The 19,266-nt window shown below is 40.2% G+C and overlaps 1 protein-coding gene and 1 pseudogene across 5 annotated transcripts in view; one reads left to right on the top strand and one right to left on the bottom strand.

The window, feature by feature from the left end:
- The window catches only part of Rhoa (ras homolog family member A), a 47,428-nt gene that overhangs the window by 8,583 nt on the left and 19,579 nt on the right, over window positions 1-19,266 (bottom strand). For all 5 annotated transcript variants that reach the window (XM_076868790.2, XM_076868788.2, XM_076868787.2 and 2 more), the window contains 2 exons: window positions 9,669-9,826; window positions 1,701-1,821 (listed from right to left, as the gene is read on the bottom strand). In XM_076868790.2, the coding sequence (XP_076724905.1) occupies window positions 1,701-1,821; window positions 9,669-9,824 (277 nt within the window). In that variant the 5' untranslated portion in view covers window positions 9,825-9,826. The remainder of the gene's footprint in view (window positions 1-1,700; window positions 1,822-9,668; window positions 9,827-19,266) is intronic.
- LOC143408870 (activator of basal transcription 1 pseudogene) lies at window positions 6,145-7,293 on the top strand (annotated as a pseudogene).

The raw sequence follows: 19,266 nt of genomic DNA, 5'->3' as shown, positions 1-19,266 counted from the left end.
TCTGGATGATGAGAACCCAAAGTCCTCCTCAATCCCATAGCATTTAGTTTAAGATCTTTATGCATGTGTCTGAGATGCCAAATAACTCCATTTTCTATGAGCTAAAGCTCTGCCTCCAGTCTCCAGGGTCTTTTTGCAGTCCCTGAAAGGAAGCCAGGTTCGTCTATAAACCAAATTAGGTCAAGTGTGGTGGTGTACACCTGGAAACTCACCTACTTGAGATGCTGAGGCAGGAGGACTGCAAGTATGAAGCCAGTCTGGGTTTTAGTGAGACCTTGTCTCTAAATAAAAAAGAGCTGGGTGCGGTGGTACACGCCTGTAATCCCAGAGGCTTGGGAGGCTGAGGAAGGATGATTGCGAGTTCAAAGCTAACCTCAGCAAGACCCCTATAAAAAAAGGGATGGGGATGTAGCTCAGTGGTATAGTATTCCTGGTTCACTCTCCAGAACCACCAAAAACAAAACAACCACAAAACTAAAAATGAAACTGCTGAAAATGACCTAAATGGACCAATGGCAGCAGGGACTACCTGCTGTTTCTCAGTCCTGGCAGACACTGCCTATGGGACTCAATTCATGACCTTGAACAAGTGGCTCAATGTCTTAAATGACCTAGTATTATCATTAAATTGGGGACAATAATGACAAAAGCACAATCATTAACCATAAGTACTCAAGCAACCAGCAGGCCTTAAAAACCTGTTTGCATTAATAATCCCAATATCCCTAGGCCTACCTGCTGCCTTGTCATGATAATGCTGTAGCACCAAGTTAAAATATCACAGAATCTTTAGTACAAACTAAAAGCAAATTTTTCAGTTTGGGTTCACAGCATGAAGCCAGTATTACTTAGTCTTTTTCTAAAGTATAAAAGCTTTTTCTGAAGTATGTGGCCACCTATGCTAGTGAAATGTTCAGGCTGAAGTCTTATTACCAACTAAGACACTTAAGGGCAAAGATAGAGCTTTTAGGAAAGAAACAGACATGGCTTTAAAAAAGAAAGAGCATATTGGGTGCATGCCCGTAATCCCAGTGACTTGGGAGGCTGAGGCATAAGGATGGTAAACAAGTTCAAGGCCAGCCACAGCAATTTATTGAGGCCCTATGCAAGTTAGCGAGATCCTGTCTCAAAATTAAAAACTAAAATGGACTGGATATGTAACTCAGTGGGTTCAAGACCCACATGGGTTCAAGCCCCAGTACCAAAAAAAAAAAAAAGAAAGAAAAAAAGCAAAGTTAGCAGCCAAGATATTGAGATGTTGGCAGGCAAAAGATTAAATAGGAAGCACTGATAAAATAACAGAGGCAACCAAAAATCTCCAAATCTTAGTCTAAGAGATGGCATTGTATCTGAAATCTACCTACTTACAAGATGGATACAATAGTAGTAGGGCTAGGGGTGGTGATCAGTGGTAGAGCACTTGCCTAGCATGTGCTAGGCTCTGGATCCCATGCAACCCCCAGAATTGTAAAGGAAGGAAAATAAATAATACACAATCCCTATTGGAGACCTAAGCTGAAAAAGGACTCATAACCCCAACCTTTATAGTGCCAAGGCTCCAGGTTTCTGGCCATGATGACTTCACTCCTCTGCAGTTCATGTCTGCTTTTCAGCAACTTGATGCCCAGAAAAAACTGAAAAAAAGAGATGCCTGCCACATAAACGGGCAGTGACAAACGTTAAGCTGCAGGATCACTCACCTAAACTATCAGGGCTGTCAATGGAGAAACACATCAGTATAACATCAGTGTCTGGGTAGGAGAGGGGCCTCAGGCGATCATAATCTTCCTGCCCAGCTGTGTCCCACAAAGCCAACTCTACCTGTGATAGGAAAAACAACCACAGGAGTGCAAAGTTAATTCCACTACCTATTTTAAGAAAAAATAATGTTTATCACAGTACATTTGAACATATCATTCCAAATAATAAAATACAGAAGTATTCATTTTATGAGACTTAAACTCAAATGTAAAGGACATTTTAAATAAAGTGGCAAAATTCAAAATGTCTGATCAAAATACCTTTGTAGCTTATAAGTATTTTAGTATAAATAACATTACAAAAGGAAACAAATTGGGTAGACAGGAAATCAAACTATAAATAATATTTCACCAGGTTAACAAAGCACATAGGAAAACCACCAGAGTAACTTTTCTTAATATACTTTTATTCAAACCATTTTTTAATTTCATGTCACCTCCTCACTCTCCCCCAGTGTGGAAACACTGAAACAAGTGTGTATCTGAGTTTGTAAGAAAAGATACAAAGCCAGGTGTGGTAGCATATGTCTGTAATCTTAGGGACTTAGGAGGCTAAATTTGAGGCCAGCCTTGGCAACTTAGCAAAACAGTGTCTCAAAATAAATAAAAAGGGGCTGGGGATGTAGCTCAGTAGCAGAGAAAAAACAACCACAACAAAAGCCATAAACAAAATAAAACAAAAACCCCACAAAACCATACCACCACCAACATGCCTAGTATTAGGCAAGAGCTGAAATCACAGGAAAGGTCTATGGCTCTGCCTTTATTGTTCAAGAAATGGCTGAATGAATATATCACATAAGGTAGGGAAGTACTCCTTTCACATTTGGGAATATGCTCACCCTCCCATAGTAGGGTGATGCCTGGGCTCTGAACAAAGGTCTCCTTTCCACACTGTTCAGCAATGCAGCCAGTTCTATCACCTCTTCCAGAAGTAGATTTGATATTTAATACTCTCTGCTCACTGAGGCCCCAGGGGTTTTGCTGGTGTATGTTCAGGGATAGTGGCACATGCCTCTAATCCCAGTGGCTCAGGAGGCTGAGGCAGGAGGATTGCAAGTGTTTCTGGTCTTGCCCCTTACTTCCTCACTTACCATCTTGCCTTGCTGCCCCCTTCTATAACTCCCTCAATTTGATGCTTCCAAACACTTGAAAGTTTTTGGTTAAATCTCTAGTACCAATGCTTGAAACACCTTTCTTTTCTTAGGTTTTTGCAGCACAAATTTCATTTGTAAACGTTTCTTACTTAAAGTTGATGGCTAATGATCTCTTCCAACTACAACCTCTGCCATAGGGTATATCACTCTGAATCTCTACAATGTCTACTGAATCACTGTCATGTATAATATCAGTTTGATATATACTAATACCTAATCTTTACAACTTTTCTGATTTCAGAATGGTAGAGCACCTTCACTCCCTGCCAAATCCCATTCTCCTGCCACATTCATATCCCATGGGTGTTCAGTCAGAAACATCCAACCTTGACTGGCTCCTAATAAATGCTTCCAGGGTGCAGTGTCTGTCTCTTATCAGCAGTGGCCTTTCTGTTTTCAGCAGGCCTGTTCCTGGGACCAAGAGCATCTATCATCTTGCATGACTCCCTACGCTCTATAATGAAAACTGCTGCATGAACATACCTAGGCAGCTCCCTCTCCTATGTGCGGGCTCCTAAAGTGTTCCAAGTAGGCAGCTAACCTGTGATACCTTTCTCCAAATCCAACCACCCTTATTTTAGGGGTCACATCTTGAGTAAGAGACTCCTTGTCTTACTGTGATCTGTCATGTTCAAAGCTGGCAACACAAGAAAGATAATCATAAACCACTCTTCAAGGTTTCAAGTCAAGATCCCTGAAGTCCTATGGGCAAGATCCTAGTTATTCTAAGATGCCCAGGAATGCATGATGCTTCAAAAAGGACAAGAGGTGTTGGGGCCCCACAATATACATTCTGCCCAGATGGGAAACATTATTTCTTTTGCTTTTTTTTTTTTTTTTTTTTTTTTTTTGGGGGGGGGTGGCAACAAGGGATTGAACCCAGGGATCACTTAACCACTGAGCCACATCCCCAGCCCTTTTTATTTTGAGATAAGGTCTCACTAAGTTGCTTTGAGCCTCATTGCTAAGTTGCTGAGACTGGCTTTGAACCTGCAATACTCCTGCCTCAGCCTCCTGAACCATTGGGATGACAGGCCATGTGCTACCGTGGGTGGTGGGAAACACTTCTAACTGATGGTTATGAATACAGAGCAAATCTCTGGAGGGAATGTCAAAGGAAAATCATTAATATATACTCATTAGGTTTTGGGGAAATAAGCTACACAAATACCAACCTGACCTTGCTTCTTTCAAGTCAGTGGATCATTCTATGTATGATATAGTAATCTCAGATAAGTGGCTGCTATGTGATAGCAGTCCCAAAGATTTTAGCACATTTTTTTTTTCTAAATATTTATTTTATTTTAGTTATCGGCGAACACAACATCTTTGTTTGTATGTGGTGCTGAGGATCGAACCCGGGCTGCACGCATGCCAGGCGAGCACGCTACCGCTTGAGCCACATCCCCAGCCCCGATTTTAGCACACTTTCACTCTCACTCAGTTTGTCACAAATGTGAACCTGGGTTCAATCCCTAGTACCAAAGTTCTGTTAGGGTAGAATTTCTTATATTCTTTTTTTCATTCTTAGCCCAGAAAGGCACCTTTGGGGATTGCTCTTACTACCATGAGTAGGACTAATCAGAGACCACTTTTCATTTTGATTTAAAAACAAAACAAAACAAAAAAAAAAAAACCCTACAAACTGTAAAAGATTTTTTGGCTGGGACCATGGGTGCAACCTGTAATCCCAGCAACTGAGGAGGTGAGGTCCTAAAGCAGTTTAGTAAGACTCTGTCTAAGAAAGAAAGAAAGAAGGACTGGGGATATAGCTCAGTCATAAAGAATACCTGGGTTCAATCTCCAGTATTGCGGGAGTGATGGCTGAGTTTTGAGTACAGTATAGTTTAGCCCAATTCTGATGCTTTTTTTTTACCATCCACAGGTGCTGGATTTGTTGTCTCTGTTCAGCAAAGAATTGAAGAACAGGACACAGAGATAGTAAGCAAGCAGGTTTACTGCAAAAGTGACAGAGACAAACTTCTCCAAAGAGAAGGGGCCCAGAGCCAAGAGTCTGTTGGAGGAGTTTTGGCTTGTTCTTTAATGGCCCCTGAAATTTTCTCCTTTCCTTATCTCATCCCTGTCCATGCTCTCTCCTCACTATTATTGATTAGTATGTCCATGTACCTGTTTTCTTTCTTTTTTTTTTCCTAACTGAATTCCCCATTTAGGGGCACTCCCCACTTTAGAGTACAAAAGTGTTCTATTGGGTCCCCTGCTTATGTCCGTGAGCACTTTCATCAACCAGGAAGAGGACCTCATTAGAAAACCTTCTCCATAGGCTGGAGCTGGGGCTGAGGCTGAGCAGTAGCACACTTGCCTGGCATGTGTGAGGCACTGGGTTCAATTCTCAGCACCACATACAAAAAAAAATAAAGGTCTATCTTTACTTATTTTTTAACTAAATAAAGACCTTCTCCATGCTCCTTGGTTCTGGTCCTGCCCCTGACCTTCCACTCACCATTTTGTCTTACTGCCTAAGCCCTTCTATATTTCCCTCACTTTGATGCTTCCAAACACTTCAATTACTTCACAGAACCCTGATATCACCTAAGCCATTTTACAAATGATAAAGGACCACTGAACTAATAGGAAACCCTATAATGATAACTCTCTGGAATTATAAGCAGCTGGCCTAACCCACTTTTCACACATGATGCCACAAGGAAGGGATAGGTGATTCTGGGGCAGAAAGGTATGGTAGGTAAAGTAGGCAAGTAAGAAAGAAAAATAGAATTATGGAAGCTAATGTATTATGTACATGCCCAAGAGGACTAAACATGTTGTTCTAATTTTCTTTTTATCCAGTTGACCCATTTGCTGGGAGTTTCATTCCTTTTCAGAATATGTATATGAGGCTTTAAGACTGTCATATCATCAGCATGGAGCCTGAGGAGACCTAGGCAACTTCAGAAGGAGGGCCACTGGAAAAGCTAAACCAGAAAACAGGCAGAGAAAGAGCAAGAGAAACCCGAAGAAGCAGCTTGCAGCGAGAAACAGGTGATGCCGCCTCCCGCTGTGCTTCTGATCCCTGCGCGATTTTTATAAAAAAGTCTGAACAAAAATCACATATCAGGTAAAAAAAAAATAACTTTTACTTATATAAAAAATAAACACATAAGCAATATCTGCTCTTGAGCCAACCATAATATTCAGTTAGTAATGTGAAATATCTCTGTTCTTAATAATTCTGACTAGATTTAGGCACTAGTAGGCACTGACTGCTCAGTGCCTACTGCGAGTTTGGGCACATTTTCTTCCAGGCTGAGAACCAGTTTGTGAGATAAAAGAAGGCGGTGGCAGTAGACTCTGGAGAAAAAAAGCAATCCAAGTACAGCAAGGACTATACCAAGGGCTGGATGGCGTTCGGTGACAAGCGACAAGCGTGTGGCCAAGAGGGTAACAGCCAGTCCGCACAATACTCCCATGGGTACCCGCAGACGCAGCAGCTTCCATTATGACCTGTGGAACCTCAAGTATCTGCACCATTTTACTTGGTCCCACTTCAGTGAATACCTTGCCTTTGAGAAGGCAGCAGAAGAGGTCAAGCATGAGAAAGACTTCGAAGTGTAGAGTGGGGAGAGCACTTCCTTGCTGCTCATGGGGATCCTACCTGCCCATGCTGTTCCTGGGCTGTTTGTCCAGTGTCCCATGGCACAGGAGCTAAAGGTTCAGAAAGCAGCTCATCCAGGAGGGCATGAAATGGCTTGCTGGGCTACAGCCCAGGACTAGCTCCACTCCAATTTAGGGCTCCTTGCCAGAATCTTTGGAGCCCTACCACCCTCAGAGAGTAAAGAGGAACCTTCTCAGACAAGGGACTCATGAGGGGTAGGGAGGCCCCTTTCACCTCCTATCGCTGCTCACCTGTCTACTTCATGCTGGAATGATACTGACACCCAGGCAAACATTTTCAGCCTGTTTCTGAGAGCAGGAATCTCTGGTGAAGCCCAGGCATGGAAGTTCTGTGGGCCTTCCCTCCTCTTGCCCAACTCCTGTAATTGCCTGGCTCAGGCACCTTATTCATATTAGCATGATTATGACTACTGCAGATGTCTGGTTAGTCTTGCTTGACTTGGTAGCCTGCTTCTTGCTTAGTAGAATCCCTTAAAAATGCCACTTTCTTGGTCTGGGGTTGTGGCTCAGTGGTACAGTGCTCACCTAGAATGCATGAGGCACTGGGTTCAATCCTCAGCACCACATAGAAATAAGGTAAAGATATTGTGTCCAGGGCTGCGGATGTGGCTCAAGCGGTATAGCGCTCGCCTGGTGTGCGTGCGGCCTGGGTTCAATCCTCAGCACCACATACAAACAAAGATGTTGTGTCCACCGAAAACTAAAAAATAAATATTAAAAAAACTCTCTCTTAAAAAAAAAAAAAAAAAAAAAGATATTGTGTCCACCTTAAACTAAAAAATAGATACTAAAAAAAAAAAAGAAAGCCCCTTTCTTGGCCCCAGGAATGGCCTTTATTTGCAGCTAGAGTAGAAATGGATGGTCCAGGCAGACTTGTTCTGTTTACTGAATACAGATAAAGAAGCAACATTGGGGCTGGGGATGTGGCTCAAGCGGTAGCGCACTCGCCTGGCATGCATGCGGCCCGGGTTCGATCCTCAGCACCACATACAAACAAAGATGTTGTGTCCGCCGAGAACTAAAATAAATAAATATTAAAAAAAAAAAAAAAAAAAAAAAAGAAGCAACATCATTTTATTTAGAAATAGACATAATAGTTAATGGGTTGGGAATGAACTGGGAACCTCCTTCCAAATGCATTTATAGGGGAAAAAAATGCTTTTAGTTTTAAGGGCTATAGTCATTCAGCAGATTTCAATTTTTATCTTGTGTTACATTCATTGACCTTCACTCCATCTCCTTGTCTCATAGCCTTTCAACCTAGATCTTTTTTTCCCCTTCCTATTTAGTTCCTTAGCCCCAAAACATTTATCATTGCATTTATTAAACCACAGTGAGAAACAGTAACAATGGGTGATAAATGACCTTGGTAGTTAAGAGTCTTACAAATCATGGAATAAGATAGTTGAGCATCATGGTAGAAGCATGTAAGAAACAGAGTTGGGGCCAGGGCAGGACATGCAGTGCTTTCAGTATGGACCTGATTCCTGATCACCGGCAGAAGTCTTCAAGTCTCCCAAGGTCATTGCTGGAAGCAAACTGGGAAAATGGCAGTGGAAGTCTGAACAAGTCTGGTTTGCTCCTGTGGTTCAAACTGCTTCATAGATGGAGTGTTGGGGCAAACCACTGTAAAGGGCAGATGCTTGGAAGGAAGTTGGAAACAAAGATCCCTCAAGTGCACTTACATGTGTGTTAAAGCTGTAAGGGATTCACAAATACATGCAGAGCAGTCCTGATTGCTTCAAAGAGTCAGGATGAATCATCAGAATGAACTGAAAACCTGGGAGTCACAATAAACTGAAGTCTATGCCCAGTCTCAGATTAAAACATCATAATCCAGCAGGAAGTGCTTGTTGAATGTGATTATAATTTGGTTTTGCTTGTGCTATTTCTTTAGTTTCTTGGTAACCTCCCCCATCCCATTAATGTAATTATCCATGTTTTTTGGAGTGGAGTGGATTCATCCACTTCTTTAGCTGTAAAATAGACATATTGTGATCTTTTAAAAAAGGGAATACATATAGGAGGTCAAGTAAGAAATTATTTTGACAATAAGAGGGAGTAGAAGATGAATTCCATAAGACCTATGTCCTACTCTTGTTATAGGGCTTCTAGGTCAGACATGGGGAACACTGGCCTTGTTATCAATGACTGGAAATCAAAACAACTGTAGCAGGCTCTTTCATGTTAAAGTCAAGAAACAAAACAAAAAATGCTGCATGTGGTGGCATACACCTATAATCCAGCTACTTGGGAGGCTGAGGCAGGAGTGTCACAAGTCTGAGGCTGCTTGGGCAATTTAGCAAGACTGTCTCAAAATATTAAAAAAATTTTAAAAAACTCTCTCACTGGCAGAGAGCTTGCCTAGTAGGTGTGAGGTCTTGGGTTTAATATCTAGTACTGTTAAATAAATAAACTTGGATGTTTTTTAAAAGTCACAACCCACTGAGAAGCACAATTAATAAGGACCTCTTGAAAAGTAATTTCCTACTTGGACGTGTGTCTGTGTGTGTTGCTGGGGACTGAACCGAAATCCTTGTGCATACAACTCAAGCACTCTACCAACTAAGCTATATCCCTATAGTCCCCATACTTGGGCATTTGATGAAATACAGACAGAACAATAGTCTATCCATGCAAAAATGTTCATCTGATTATTATCTATTTTGTAACTAAATTTCAAATATAAATAAATTTAAAAAGAAATCATATACTAAGGCTGCCCCAATGTAAAATATACACAAATGTATAAAGTCTGGACAAGAACAGTTTAAAAATGAATGAAATTGGTAGGGTGTGATGAAGCACACCTGTATTCCTAGTGACCTGGGAGGCTGAGGCAGGAGGATTGCAAGTTTGAGGCAAGCTCTGGCAATGTAGTTAGACCCTGTCTGAAAATAAGAGAGACCAACACTCTAGGTTCAATCCCAAGTATAGCAAAACAAGAAAAAAGTGGACTAAAATGACATGATGAGAATGGATGACATTTTTGTTATATCTTGTACTTTTTAAAATATATATCTTGTATCTAAAGACACAAAAAGGTGTAATTCTCTACAGGCTCTTTGAACAGCCTAATATGCAGAATGCCATCAGATATTATGGGAAGTATACTCACCTGCTTTCCATCCACTTCAATATCTGCCACATAGTTCTCAAACACTGTGGGCACATATACTTCTGGGAACTGGTCCTTGCTGAAAACTATGAGCAAGCATGTCTTGCCACATGCTCCATCACCAACAATCACCAATTTCTTCCTGATGGCAGCCATAGCTTAAACACAAAACAAAGGTGTTATTTAGAATACATAAGAAGTTACGGCACACATATTTGTGGCCATGGGGCACAAGCCTCAGCATACACAAAGTTCTAATACACTGTTCCACTTGGCACCAAAAGACTAAACACAAAACAAGGAGGTCTATTCCTTCCACTTCTATCCAACATAATATACAAGGTTCTGGCCAGGACAATTAGGTATGAACATGAAATAAAAGGCAACCAGATTATAAAGGAATAAGTAAAACTGTCTGATTCATACATGGCATGATCTTAGCAGGGTGCAGTGGCACAAACCTGTGATCCCAGAGCTGGGGAGGCTGAGGCACTAAGTAACTCAGTGAGACCCTGTCTCTAAATAAAATAACAAAATAGGGCTGAGGGTGTGGCTCAGTTTTAGAATGCCCCTAAATTCAATCCCTGGTACCAAATATATATATACACACACATATATATACATATATATATTATCCTATACATGGAAGTCCTAAGAAATCCATTAAAATTTTTTTAGAATATCTAAATTCAGCAACACTATGATACAAGATCAACATAAAAAAATCAGTAGTATTTTTATACTCTAACAATGAACACTCTAACAACGAATAATCTGAAAATGAAATATACAAAATTCATTCATAACATCATTCAGAAAGAATAGTAATGAAATTAAAATAGTATAAAACTTAAAGACTCTGAAGAACCACAAAATATTACTAACTATAGCTAAATAAATGAAAAAAAAAAAGCCATGAATTGAAAGACAACACTGTTAAACAGTAATATCTTCCAAGTTAATCCATTGATTCAACATAATCCCTATCAAAATATCAGCTGGCTTCTTTGCAGAAACCTATAAACCAGTCAGAAAATTCACCTGGAAAGTTATGAACCTAGAATAGTCAAAATAATCTTGAAAAAGAACAAAGTTGTAGTGTGCAACTTTGAGTCTCTTTTCAAAGCTGAGAGAACGCCATAATGTTCTCACTACGTTCCTTAGAACATATCTTCACCATTGAGTGAAGTGGTCAGGGCTAATGCAGAGCAGATTGGTTTGTGCCCAAAGTCAAACAACCATCTGGGTGCAATGGTGCATGCCTGTCATCTCAGCTATTTGGGAGGTTGAGGCAGCAGGATCACAAGTTTGAAGTCAGTCTGGGCAATTCAGCAAGACCATATCAAAATATAAAAATTTTTAAAAGGGATGATGGGAGCTGGGAATGCAGCTCAGTGGTAAAGCACCCAAGGTTTCAATCTTCAGTATGCCACCCTCCATGGCCCTGATCAACTGGGACATTATAGGATGCAAAAAATTAAACAGGAATTTTCTGATTCAAGAAAAAGCCATCTGTAATCACAGGAGCTCAGGAGGCTGAGGCAAGAGGATTGCGAGTTCAAAGCCAGCGCCAGCAATTTAGCAAGGTCCTAAGCAACTCAGACGCTGTCACAAAATGAAACATAAACCAGGCATGGCATCACACGTAATCCCATCGGTTCAGGAGGCTGAGACAAGAGGGTCAAGAACTCAGAGCCAGGGGCTGGGGTGTGGCTCAGAGGCACAGCACGCCTACCATATGTAAGGCACCAGGTTGGATACTCAGCATCACACTCTCACTCAGTGAGACCCTGTCTCTAAATAAAGTACAAAGTAGGGCTGGGGATGTGGCTCAGCGGTTGAGTGCCCTTGAGTGCAATCCCTGGTACCCAAAAAAAAAAAAAAAAAGTAAAATAAAAAAAAAGCTGGGGATGTGGCTCAGTGGTTAGGCACCCCTGGGTTCAAGCGCAGGCACCTAAATAAAGAAAGAAAGAAAGAAAGAAAGAGAAATAATGACGATCTTTAAACAGCATCATTCCTAGAAGGCACTCAATTAAAGAAATAATCTATCTCATTTTTGTTTGTTGTTTTGTGGTGCTGGGGATGGAACCAGAGCCTTGTGCATACAAGGCAAGCACTCTACCAACTGACAGGAGATTTACTTTTCTAGGAAGTCAATTATAACTTATCTACTTGAGTTACTTATAAAAGTAAGCAAATGACTATATATTCTGTAATAGTTCTTAATTACTTTATGTTCAAAACTTTTAAATAGCTGGGAGCGGTGGTTAATTTCCTGTGATCCCAGTGGGTTAGAAAGCTAAGACAAGAGGATCTCAAGTTCGAAGACAGCCTTAGCAATTTAGCAAGCCCCTAAGCAACTTGGTGAGATCCTGTCTTAAAATACAAATAAAATACCAAAAAAGTGGGGGGTGGCAGTGGCTGGGGATGTAGTTCAGTGGTAAAGCACCTCTGGGTTCAAGCCCCAGTATCAAAAAAAAAAAAAAAAAAAAAAAAAAAAAACTTTTTTTTTTTTTTTTTTGCAGTGCTGCATGCCTGTATTTTGAACAACTGAGGGGGGCTACAGCAGGAGGATTGCCAAATGTGTTGAGGCACTTGAGCAGATTATATTAAGTGGTTTCTGTTAACAAAGGAAACAAGATCACCCAGGTGAACCTGAGCATGGGGGCATACACCAGAAGCTGAGGTAGGAATATTGTGAATGCAAAGCCAGTCAGGGCAATTTAGTGAGACCCTGTCCCAGGACTTAAAAAAGAGGGCTGAGAATGTAGTTCAGTGGTAGAGCACTTAAGCATGAGAAAACAAAATACTGCCATACATTTCCCACTCAAGTGCAAAATAATTTTAAAATGAGTGTCTAAGAAAAGTAAGGGCTATGTGCAGTGGCCCAAGTAATTTCCATAAATCCTAATTAACAGGAGCAACCAGCTCACTGACTCTCATGGGCCCATATCCTACCCATCCTTACATAGCACTCTCTATTAAAAGGGCTATGAAGACTAAAGCAAGCATTTCTCCTGGGGTCTGGCATCACAGAAGTCAATCAATAAATGATAGTTATCACTAACTACACATTCTCTCCTATCTAGGCCCACCCAACATCAGGTCCTCCAATACTTTATTGTTTTCTCACCTATGGCTACCTACCCCATCCCCAATCTCTTCTCTCTACTGTTTTCCTGTACTTAGTTTACAATAATGTGCAGGGCACTCTTGCACATGCATACTGAGTATTCCCCTAGCTTCTGCTCCTATTTTAAAATTACATTCATGCTTTCCTTTAGTTACCTTGCTCTTTGTGACTTGTTTCAAAGAAAAGATATATACTCGCTTCGCTTAAATTCTTCAAATCTGCCTTCTGTCTAAACTTCTATTAACACTTAAAAAGTTATCAAATGACCTACCATTAAAAATTCCCCCCCCCCCCAGGATTTAACTCAGGGGCACTTTACCCTACAACTGAGCCACATCCCCAGCCCTTTTTATTTATTTATTTTTGAGATAGGGGCTCATTCAGTTGCAGAGGCTGGGTTTGAACTTGTGATCTTCCTGACTTCTGAGCTGCTGGGATTACAGGCATGCCCCACCAGGCCTGGCCTGATTTTTTTTTTTTTCTTATTGCTACAACTTAACTCCCTATCCTTGTTCCTCCACATCTAATCATTCCTCCCGTGATTGTTTGCTTTACTTTTCTACCTCTGGAGATTACAGTTTCTCACATATCACTTCTGTGCACGACTCCCAAACCTACATCACTGTGGCTCTGTTCCCAAACTCCTATCATACCTCAATGCTGTGCTCCATTGGTGGTACCTCAGATATCAACATCTCTAAGACATCATTCCAACTCTAACCAAAACTTTTTTCAATGCCTCCAATATTGGTGATAAAAACAGATTGCCAATCCTAGCCTACACAACTCACTCATGTAGAAACCCTGGTGTTAAATGATTTTCTTGCTTCTTCTGTTCTCCTTTCAGGTTCTGGAAAATTCTTCGTCACTACCCTCTTTTCATCCCCATAATCATCAGTCCAGTTCAAGTTCTCAGTACTGCTTATATAGACAAAAACAAAAGTCCAACTGATCTCTTCTCTTTTCTCCTTTGGGGTCTTCTAAAACTGTAACAGCCAAATATTTTCTTTTCCCATCTCTCTATTACTTATCACACACCTAGTTCCATTAACTGGTTAAATTAAAGTGCTTACCTCATATGTTTGAGGCCCTGGGTTCAAATCCCAGCAGTGATGAGGGCTGAGGTGTGGGGGTGTGTGTGGATAAGATGGCCCTGACTTGGATGTGGAGCCTGCTTTGGCTCTCATGCCTTGTTTTAATAACAAAACCTGGTGTAGTGGTGCACTCCTGTTATCCCAGCTACTCACAAGGCTGAGGCAGGAAGATAATAAGTTCAAGGCCAGCCTTGGCAACCTAGCAGACCCAGTCTCAAAAGAATAATAATGATGATGATGATGATGATGGATGGGGATGTAGCTTAGTAGTAAAGTGCCACTGAGTTCAATTCCCATCATCACCCACCCCCTTCACACAAACAGAGGTAATATTCCACAATCAACAAGGAAGTCCCACACTCCCAAAATTACTAATGACCCACCCTATATATATACACACACACACATACGCGCAAAGAATAAAACTCTGTAAGGCCTTGCAACTATATCTAGAATGCTTGATGTTTTAAGTTACAGCAATAAGGTGGTTGGCATTCAATGGTCTACTTGTGGAAGGTGGTTTTTTTTTTTTTTTGAGGGGGAGGAGGGTAGGGTGGGGGTACTGGGGATTGAACTTTAGGGGTACTTGACCGCTGAGGTACATCCCCATCCCTATTTTTTATTTTTAATATTCATTTTTTAGTTATAAGTTGACACAATATCTTTAATTTGCGATCCTCCTGCCTCAGCCTCCTGAGCTGCTGGGATTACAAGCATGAATCACCATGTCCCAGCCTTGTTCCAGTATTTAAAAAAAGAAAAATAAAATCCACCTAAGGGTGTCTATTAAACACAACTTTTTTTGTTTGTCTAATTGAAAACGTACCACAGACTGGCTCTAAGATGGTATTCTTAGGTGGAAGTAATTCAGGGAGATGGGACTAAACCTGTTGCTGAAGACCACAGAACTGGACACAAACAGCAAAAGGTTACCCTTCTAGAAACCATTTTCTTCTTTCCACAAGAAGATAAAATGGGTCTGAACATAATGCCCTCCCAAAACCATAGCAGAGGAGTTAGGTAAAATATCCTGCCAGCCACTGTGGCTCAGGAGGCTGAGGCAGAAGGATCAGCCTTAGCAACAGCCAGGCACTAAGCAACTCAATAAAACCCGTCTCTAAATAAATTACAAAAAAGAGTTGGGGATGTGGCTCAGTGGTTAAGTACTCCTGAGTTCTATCCCTGGTACCCCAAAAAGAATGCCTTTTATTGTGATGTGCAAACCTTGGTTTATGCAGTCATAATTATTCATTGCAACATCCCATTTCAGGGTGGCTCCTCTGCTGGTATTGATGATGAAGCACTTTCCAAGACACATATGTCACTGACTCCATCAGAACTATCTCCAACTCCAGATGAAGAAGTATGGGCTTTGAAGGGTAAACGCAGCAGCCACATAATACCATTTAGTGATAGGCTGATAATGATGCCTACCATCATCACTATGGCTTTAAACCCTACTTCTTTTAAAAAATATTTTTAGACGTTGATGGGCCTTTATTTTGTTCATTTATTTATATGCAGTGCTGAGAATTGAACCCAGGGCCTCACACATGCTAGGCAAACACTCTACCACTGAGCCACAACCCCAGCTTCTTAACCCTACCTACTTCCAGTAGTAGCTCTCTACTCCACTGCTGTCCCACTCTTTTACTTAACTATAAATTCTTAAAAAATACAAAAACAAACAAACAAACAAAAAAACCACCCTACATAGGGCTGGGGCTATATAGTTCAGTACTAAAGTGCTTGCCCAATTTATTCAAGGCCCAAGATTCAAACTCCAGCACTGAAACAAGACCCTGTCTCAAAAAACAAACAGCTAGGTGCAGTGGTACATGCCTGTAATCCCAGTGACTCAGGAGGTTGAGGTCCTAAGCAATTTAACAAAATCCTGTCTCAGAATAAAAAGATAAAAAGGAGTAGGGATGTAGCTCAGTGGTAAAAACAAACAGGTCTGGGACTATAGCTCAGCGGCAGAGAACTTGGCTAGCACACTGGAGGCACTGGGTTTGATCCTTAGCACCACATAAAAATAAGTAAATAAAATAAAGGTATTGTGTCCATCCACTAAAAAAAAAGAAAAAAAATTTAAAAACCAAACCAAAGAAACTAGCTGGTGAAATAGCTCAGTGGTAGCATAAATGTCTAGTATGTGTAAGATTTTGGGTTTGATCCCCTAGCACTGCAAAAAAATCCACAAAAACAAAAATACCACACAAAATAAAAACCCACAAATAGAACACACAATTCAATTAATTATATTCATGTTGTACAGTCATCACCACTATTTCTAAAACCTTTCCATTACCCCAAAGGGAAATGTAGGCCATTAAACAGTAACTCCTCATCCTCCCCTCCCTCTCAATTAATATTATTTAATCTACCGTCTCTGAACAGTTCACATAACTGAAATCACACAATATTTTGTCTTTTTTTTTTTTCCTGGCTTGTTTTAACTCAGCAAAATGTTTTTGTTTGTTATAGTGTGATACAAGAGCTTTAGTACTTTTTATGGCCAAACAATATTCCACTGAGTGGATGAACCACATTCTGTTTATCCACTCATCTGCCAATGGACACTTGGGTGTTTCTACCCCCTCCCACCTACTTATTGTAATAATTCAGCAATGAAATACTGGGATACAAGTACTTGTTTGAGTCTCTGCTTACAAGTTCTTTGAGAACTCTGGAAAGATTTCCTATAGCAGTTGAATCACAGCACATTTCCATCAGCAATGTACAAAGGTTCCAATTACCCATCCTTATTAATGTTTATTTTCTATTCTTTTAAAATCCATACAAAGGGATGGAAATTGCTATCTTGCTTTCTTTTGATCTGCATTCTCCTAATGACTAAAGATGTTTAGTCGGGCTGGGGCTCAGAGGTACAGTGCTTGCCTAGCATGTGTGAGGCACTGGGTTTCATCCTCAGCATCACATAAAGTAAAATGAAAACATTGTGTCCACTTATAACTAAAAATTTAAAAAAAAAAAAGAAAAGATGTTTAGCATCTTTTCATGTGCCACTGGTTATTTGTATATATGACCTTTGGAGAAATGTCTATTCAAATTCACTGCCCATTTTTGTTTTGCTTTGTTTTGTTTAATATTTATTTTTTAGTTTTTGGCGGACACAACATCTTTGTTTGTATGTGGTGCTGAGAATCGAACCCGGGCTGCACGCATGCCAGGCGACCTCGCTAACGCTTGAGCCACATCCCCAGCCCCCCATTTGTTTTTTTAATTGAACTGTTTTCTTTCACTTTCTTAATAGTGTGCTTTGAATGAAATCCAATTTATCTATTTTTCTTTAGCTATTGATGGTTTTTGATGCCCTAAGAAACAACTGACAAATCCAAGGTGATGAGAAACCTATGCTTTTTTCAAAGAGTTGTATAGTTGTATAGTAAAGTTCTACAAAAAAAGCAGCTGATAGGGATTACAATGAATGCATAGATGAAATTAGGGGAGTACCACTGCCTTCACAATATTAAGTTGACTCATTAACATGGATGTCTTCCCATTTATTTAGGTCATTAATTTTTGTAACTTTCCAACCCCTCCCCTTTCCTTTTTCTCCTTATTTATACTTAGTACCATAAGTATTTAATTCAGGTGGAGAAGACTTTTCTCCCACTACTTTGTAGAAGATAAAAAGGAAAATGCCAGAAACAGTAACATTTCAAGCTGTTACAAACTTTCTACTTTATTTTAACATACTTTCCTCCTAACAGCTCTATGAGATAGGCATTAATACATGTTTACAGATGAGGCCCACTGTCACAGAAATGAGTCCTGAACTAAATAATCTATTCTAGAGTCCATATTGTTTTGTTTTTTATCAGGCTCAGAGGCAAACCTAAGTCCACATCCTTTTTTTTTTTTTTTAACTGTCATGGATCTTTATTTTTTCTTTCTATCTATCTATCTATCTATATGCAGTACTGAGAATCAAATCCAATGTCTCACACATGCTAGGCAAGTGCTCTACTACTGAACTACAACCTCAGACCCTGAGCCCACATTCTTTTTTTTAAGTTGTTGATGGACCTTTTATTTACTTATATGCAGTACTAATAGTCAAACTCAGTGCCTCATGAAAGTTAGGCAAGCACTCCACCACTAAGCCACAACCCCAGCCCTGAGTTCACATTCTTAAACATTCCATTGTTTGCTTTCCCCCTCATGACAAAAAGTAATCCTGCTGCTTTAGTATATTTTTCTCCTTTGTCTACCCTAGCAAACTGGTGACACTTAAAAAAAAAAAATCAATTAATAACTCATGGTAAGTGATTACTCTGAATATTTCTCCTGAGGTTCATGATTTGAGTTTTCGACGCATTTGGTCAAAAGTCATATGTTAAGAAACTTCTAATCTCATCTTTGTCTAATACTCAATGCAACAATACGGGTTTTGTTTTACTTTGTTTTGTTATGATTCAATCCAGTACCTCATGCATACTACTCAAAGTCTTCTACCACTGAGCTATAGTCCTAGATCAAACAATGTGGGTTTAAAAAACTTTTTCCTGGGGTAGGGGCACACAGCTGTAATACTAGCTACTCATGAGGCTGAGGCAGGAAGATCACAAGTTATACGACAGCCTCAGAAACTTAGCAAGAGCTTGTCTCAAAATAAAAAGTGTGCTGGGGATGTAGCTTAGTGGCAGAGTGCTCTTAGGTTAAAATCCCCAGCACCACACACACAAAAAAAAGTTGTATTTTTTTTCTGCCCTTTTACAATGTTTTTGCATGCACTTCTTTAGAATTTCATTTGCATATCAGAGAAGAGAAAATGTCGAATATGTGTGAGTTGCTCTGAAGTCATCAACTCTTGCTGCTAGTGTGTCTAAAGTCTGTTTTCCCCTACTGGGGAACCAATGATGGCAATCAAGGGCTGTGGCTTTCTAAGCTTCAGGAAGCTCTGCTATAGGAAGATTGCTAAATGGTGAGCAGCTCTTTTCACACTTCTTTTTACAAGTCTAATTGATCCCCAGTGATGACTACAGACCATTTGTACTCCTGCCCACTTTGCTTATCTGGCTGCACAGTGAGGGAGTGGTCTGTCCATCAGATGTTCCTCAGATATTAAGAGTGGCTAAGCCACAATCACATGTTAACATGCAGTCATTTCACAAAGCGGTCTTTGGTAATTTCCTCATGTTTGTATGACTATGATGTTGACTCACATCTGTCTGAACAGCTTCCTAAAGGCCTTCTGGAGCTAGTTACTAAAGTTCTTCATTTAGCCTAGTTTGTTATACTACCTTCTACAGTCTTTCTAGATTAAGATTGGAAATTAAAATAACTGCTCACTTGACCAAAAGCAGATATTTTAAGGCATTAATGATTAATCTGTCATATTTTT

The sequence above is a fragment of the Callospermophilus lateralis genome, chromosome 10 (genome assembly GCF_048772815.1).
Source record: "Callospermophilus lateralis isolate mCalLat2 chromosome 10, mCalLat2.hap1, whole genome shotgun sequence".
In the NCBI taxonomy this organism is placed as follows: Eukaryota; Metazoa; Chordata; class Mammalia; order Rodentia; family Sciuridae; genus Callospermophilus; species Callospermophilus lateralis.
This window is presented reverse-complemented; position numbering and strand designations above follow the sequence as displayed.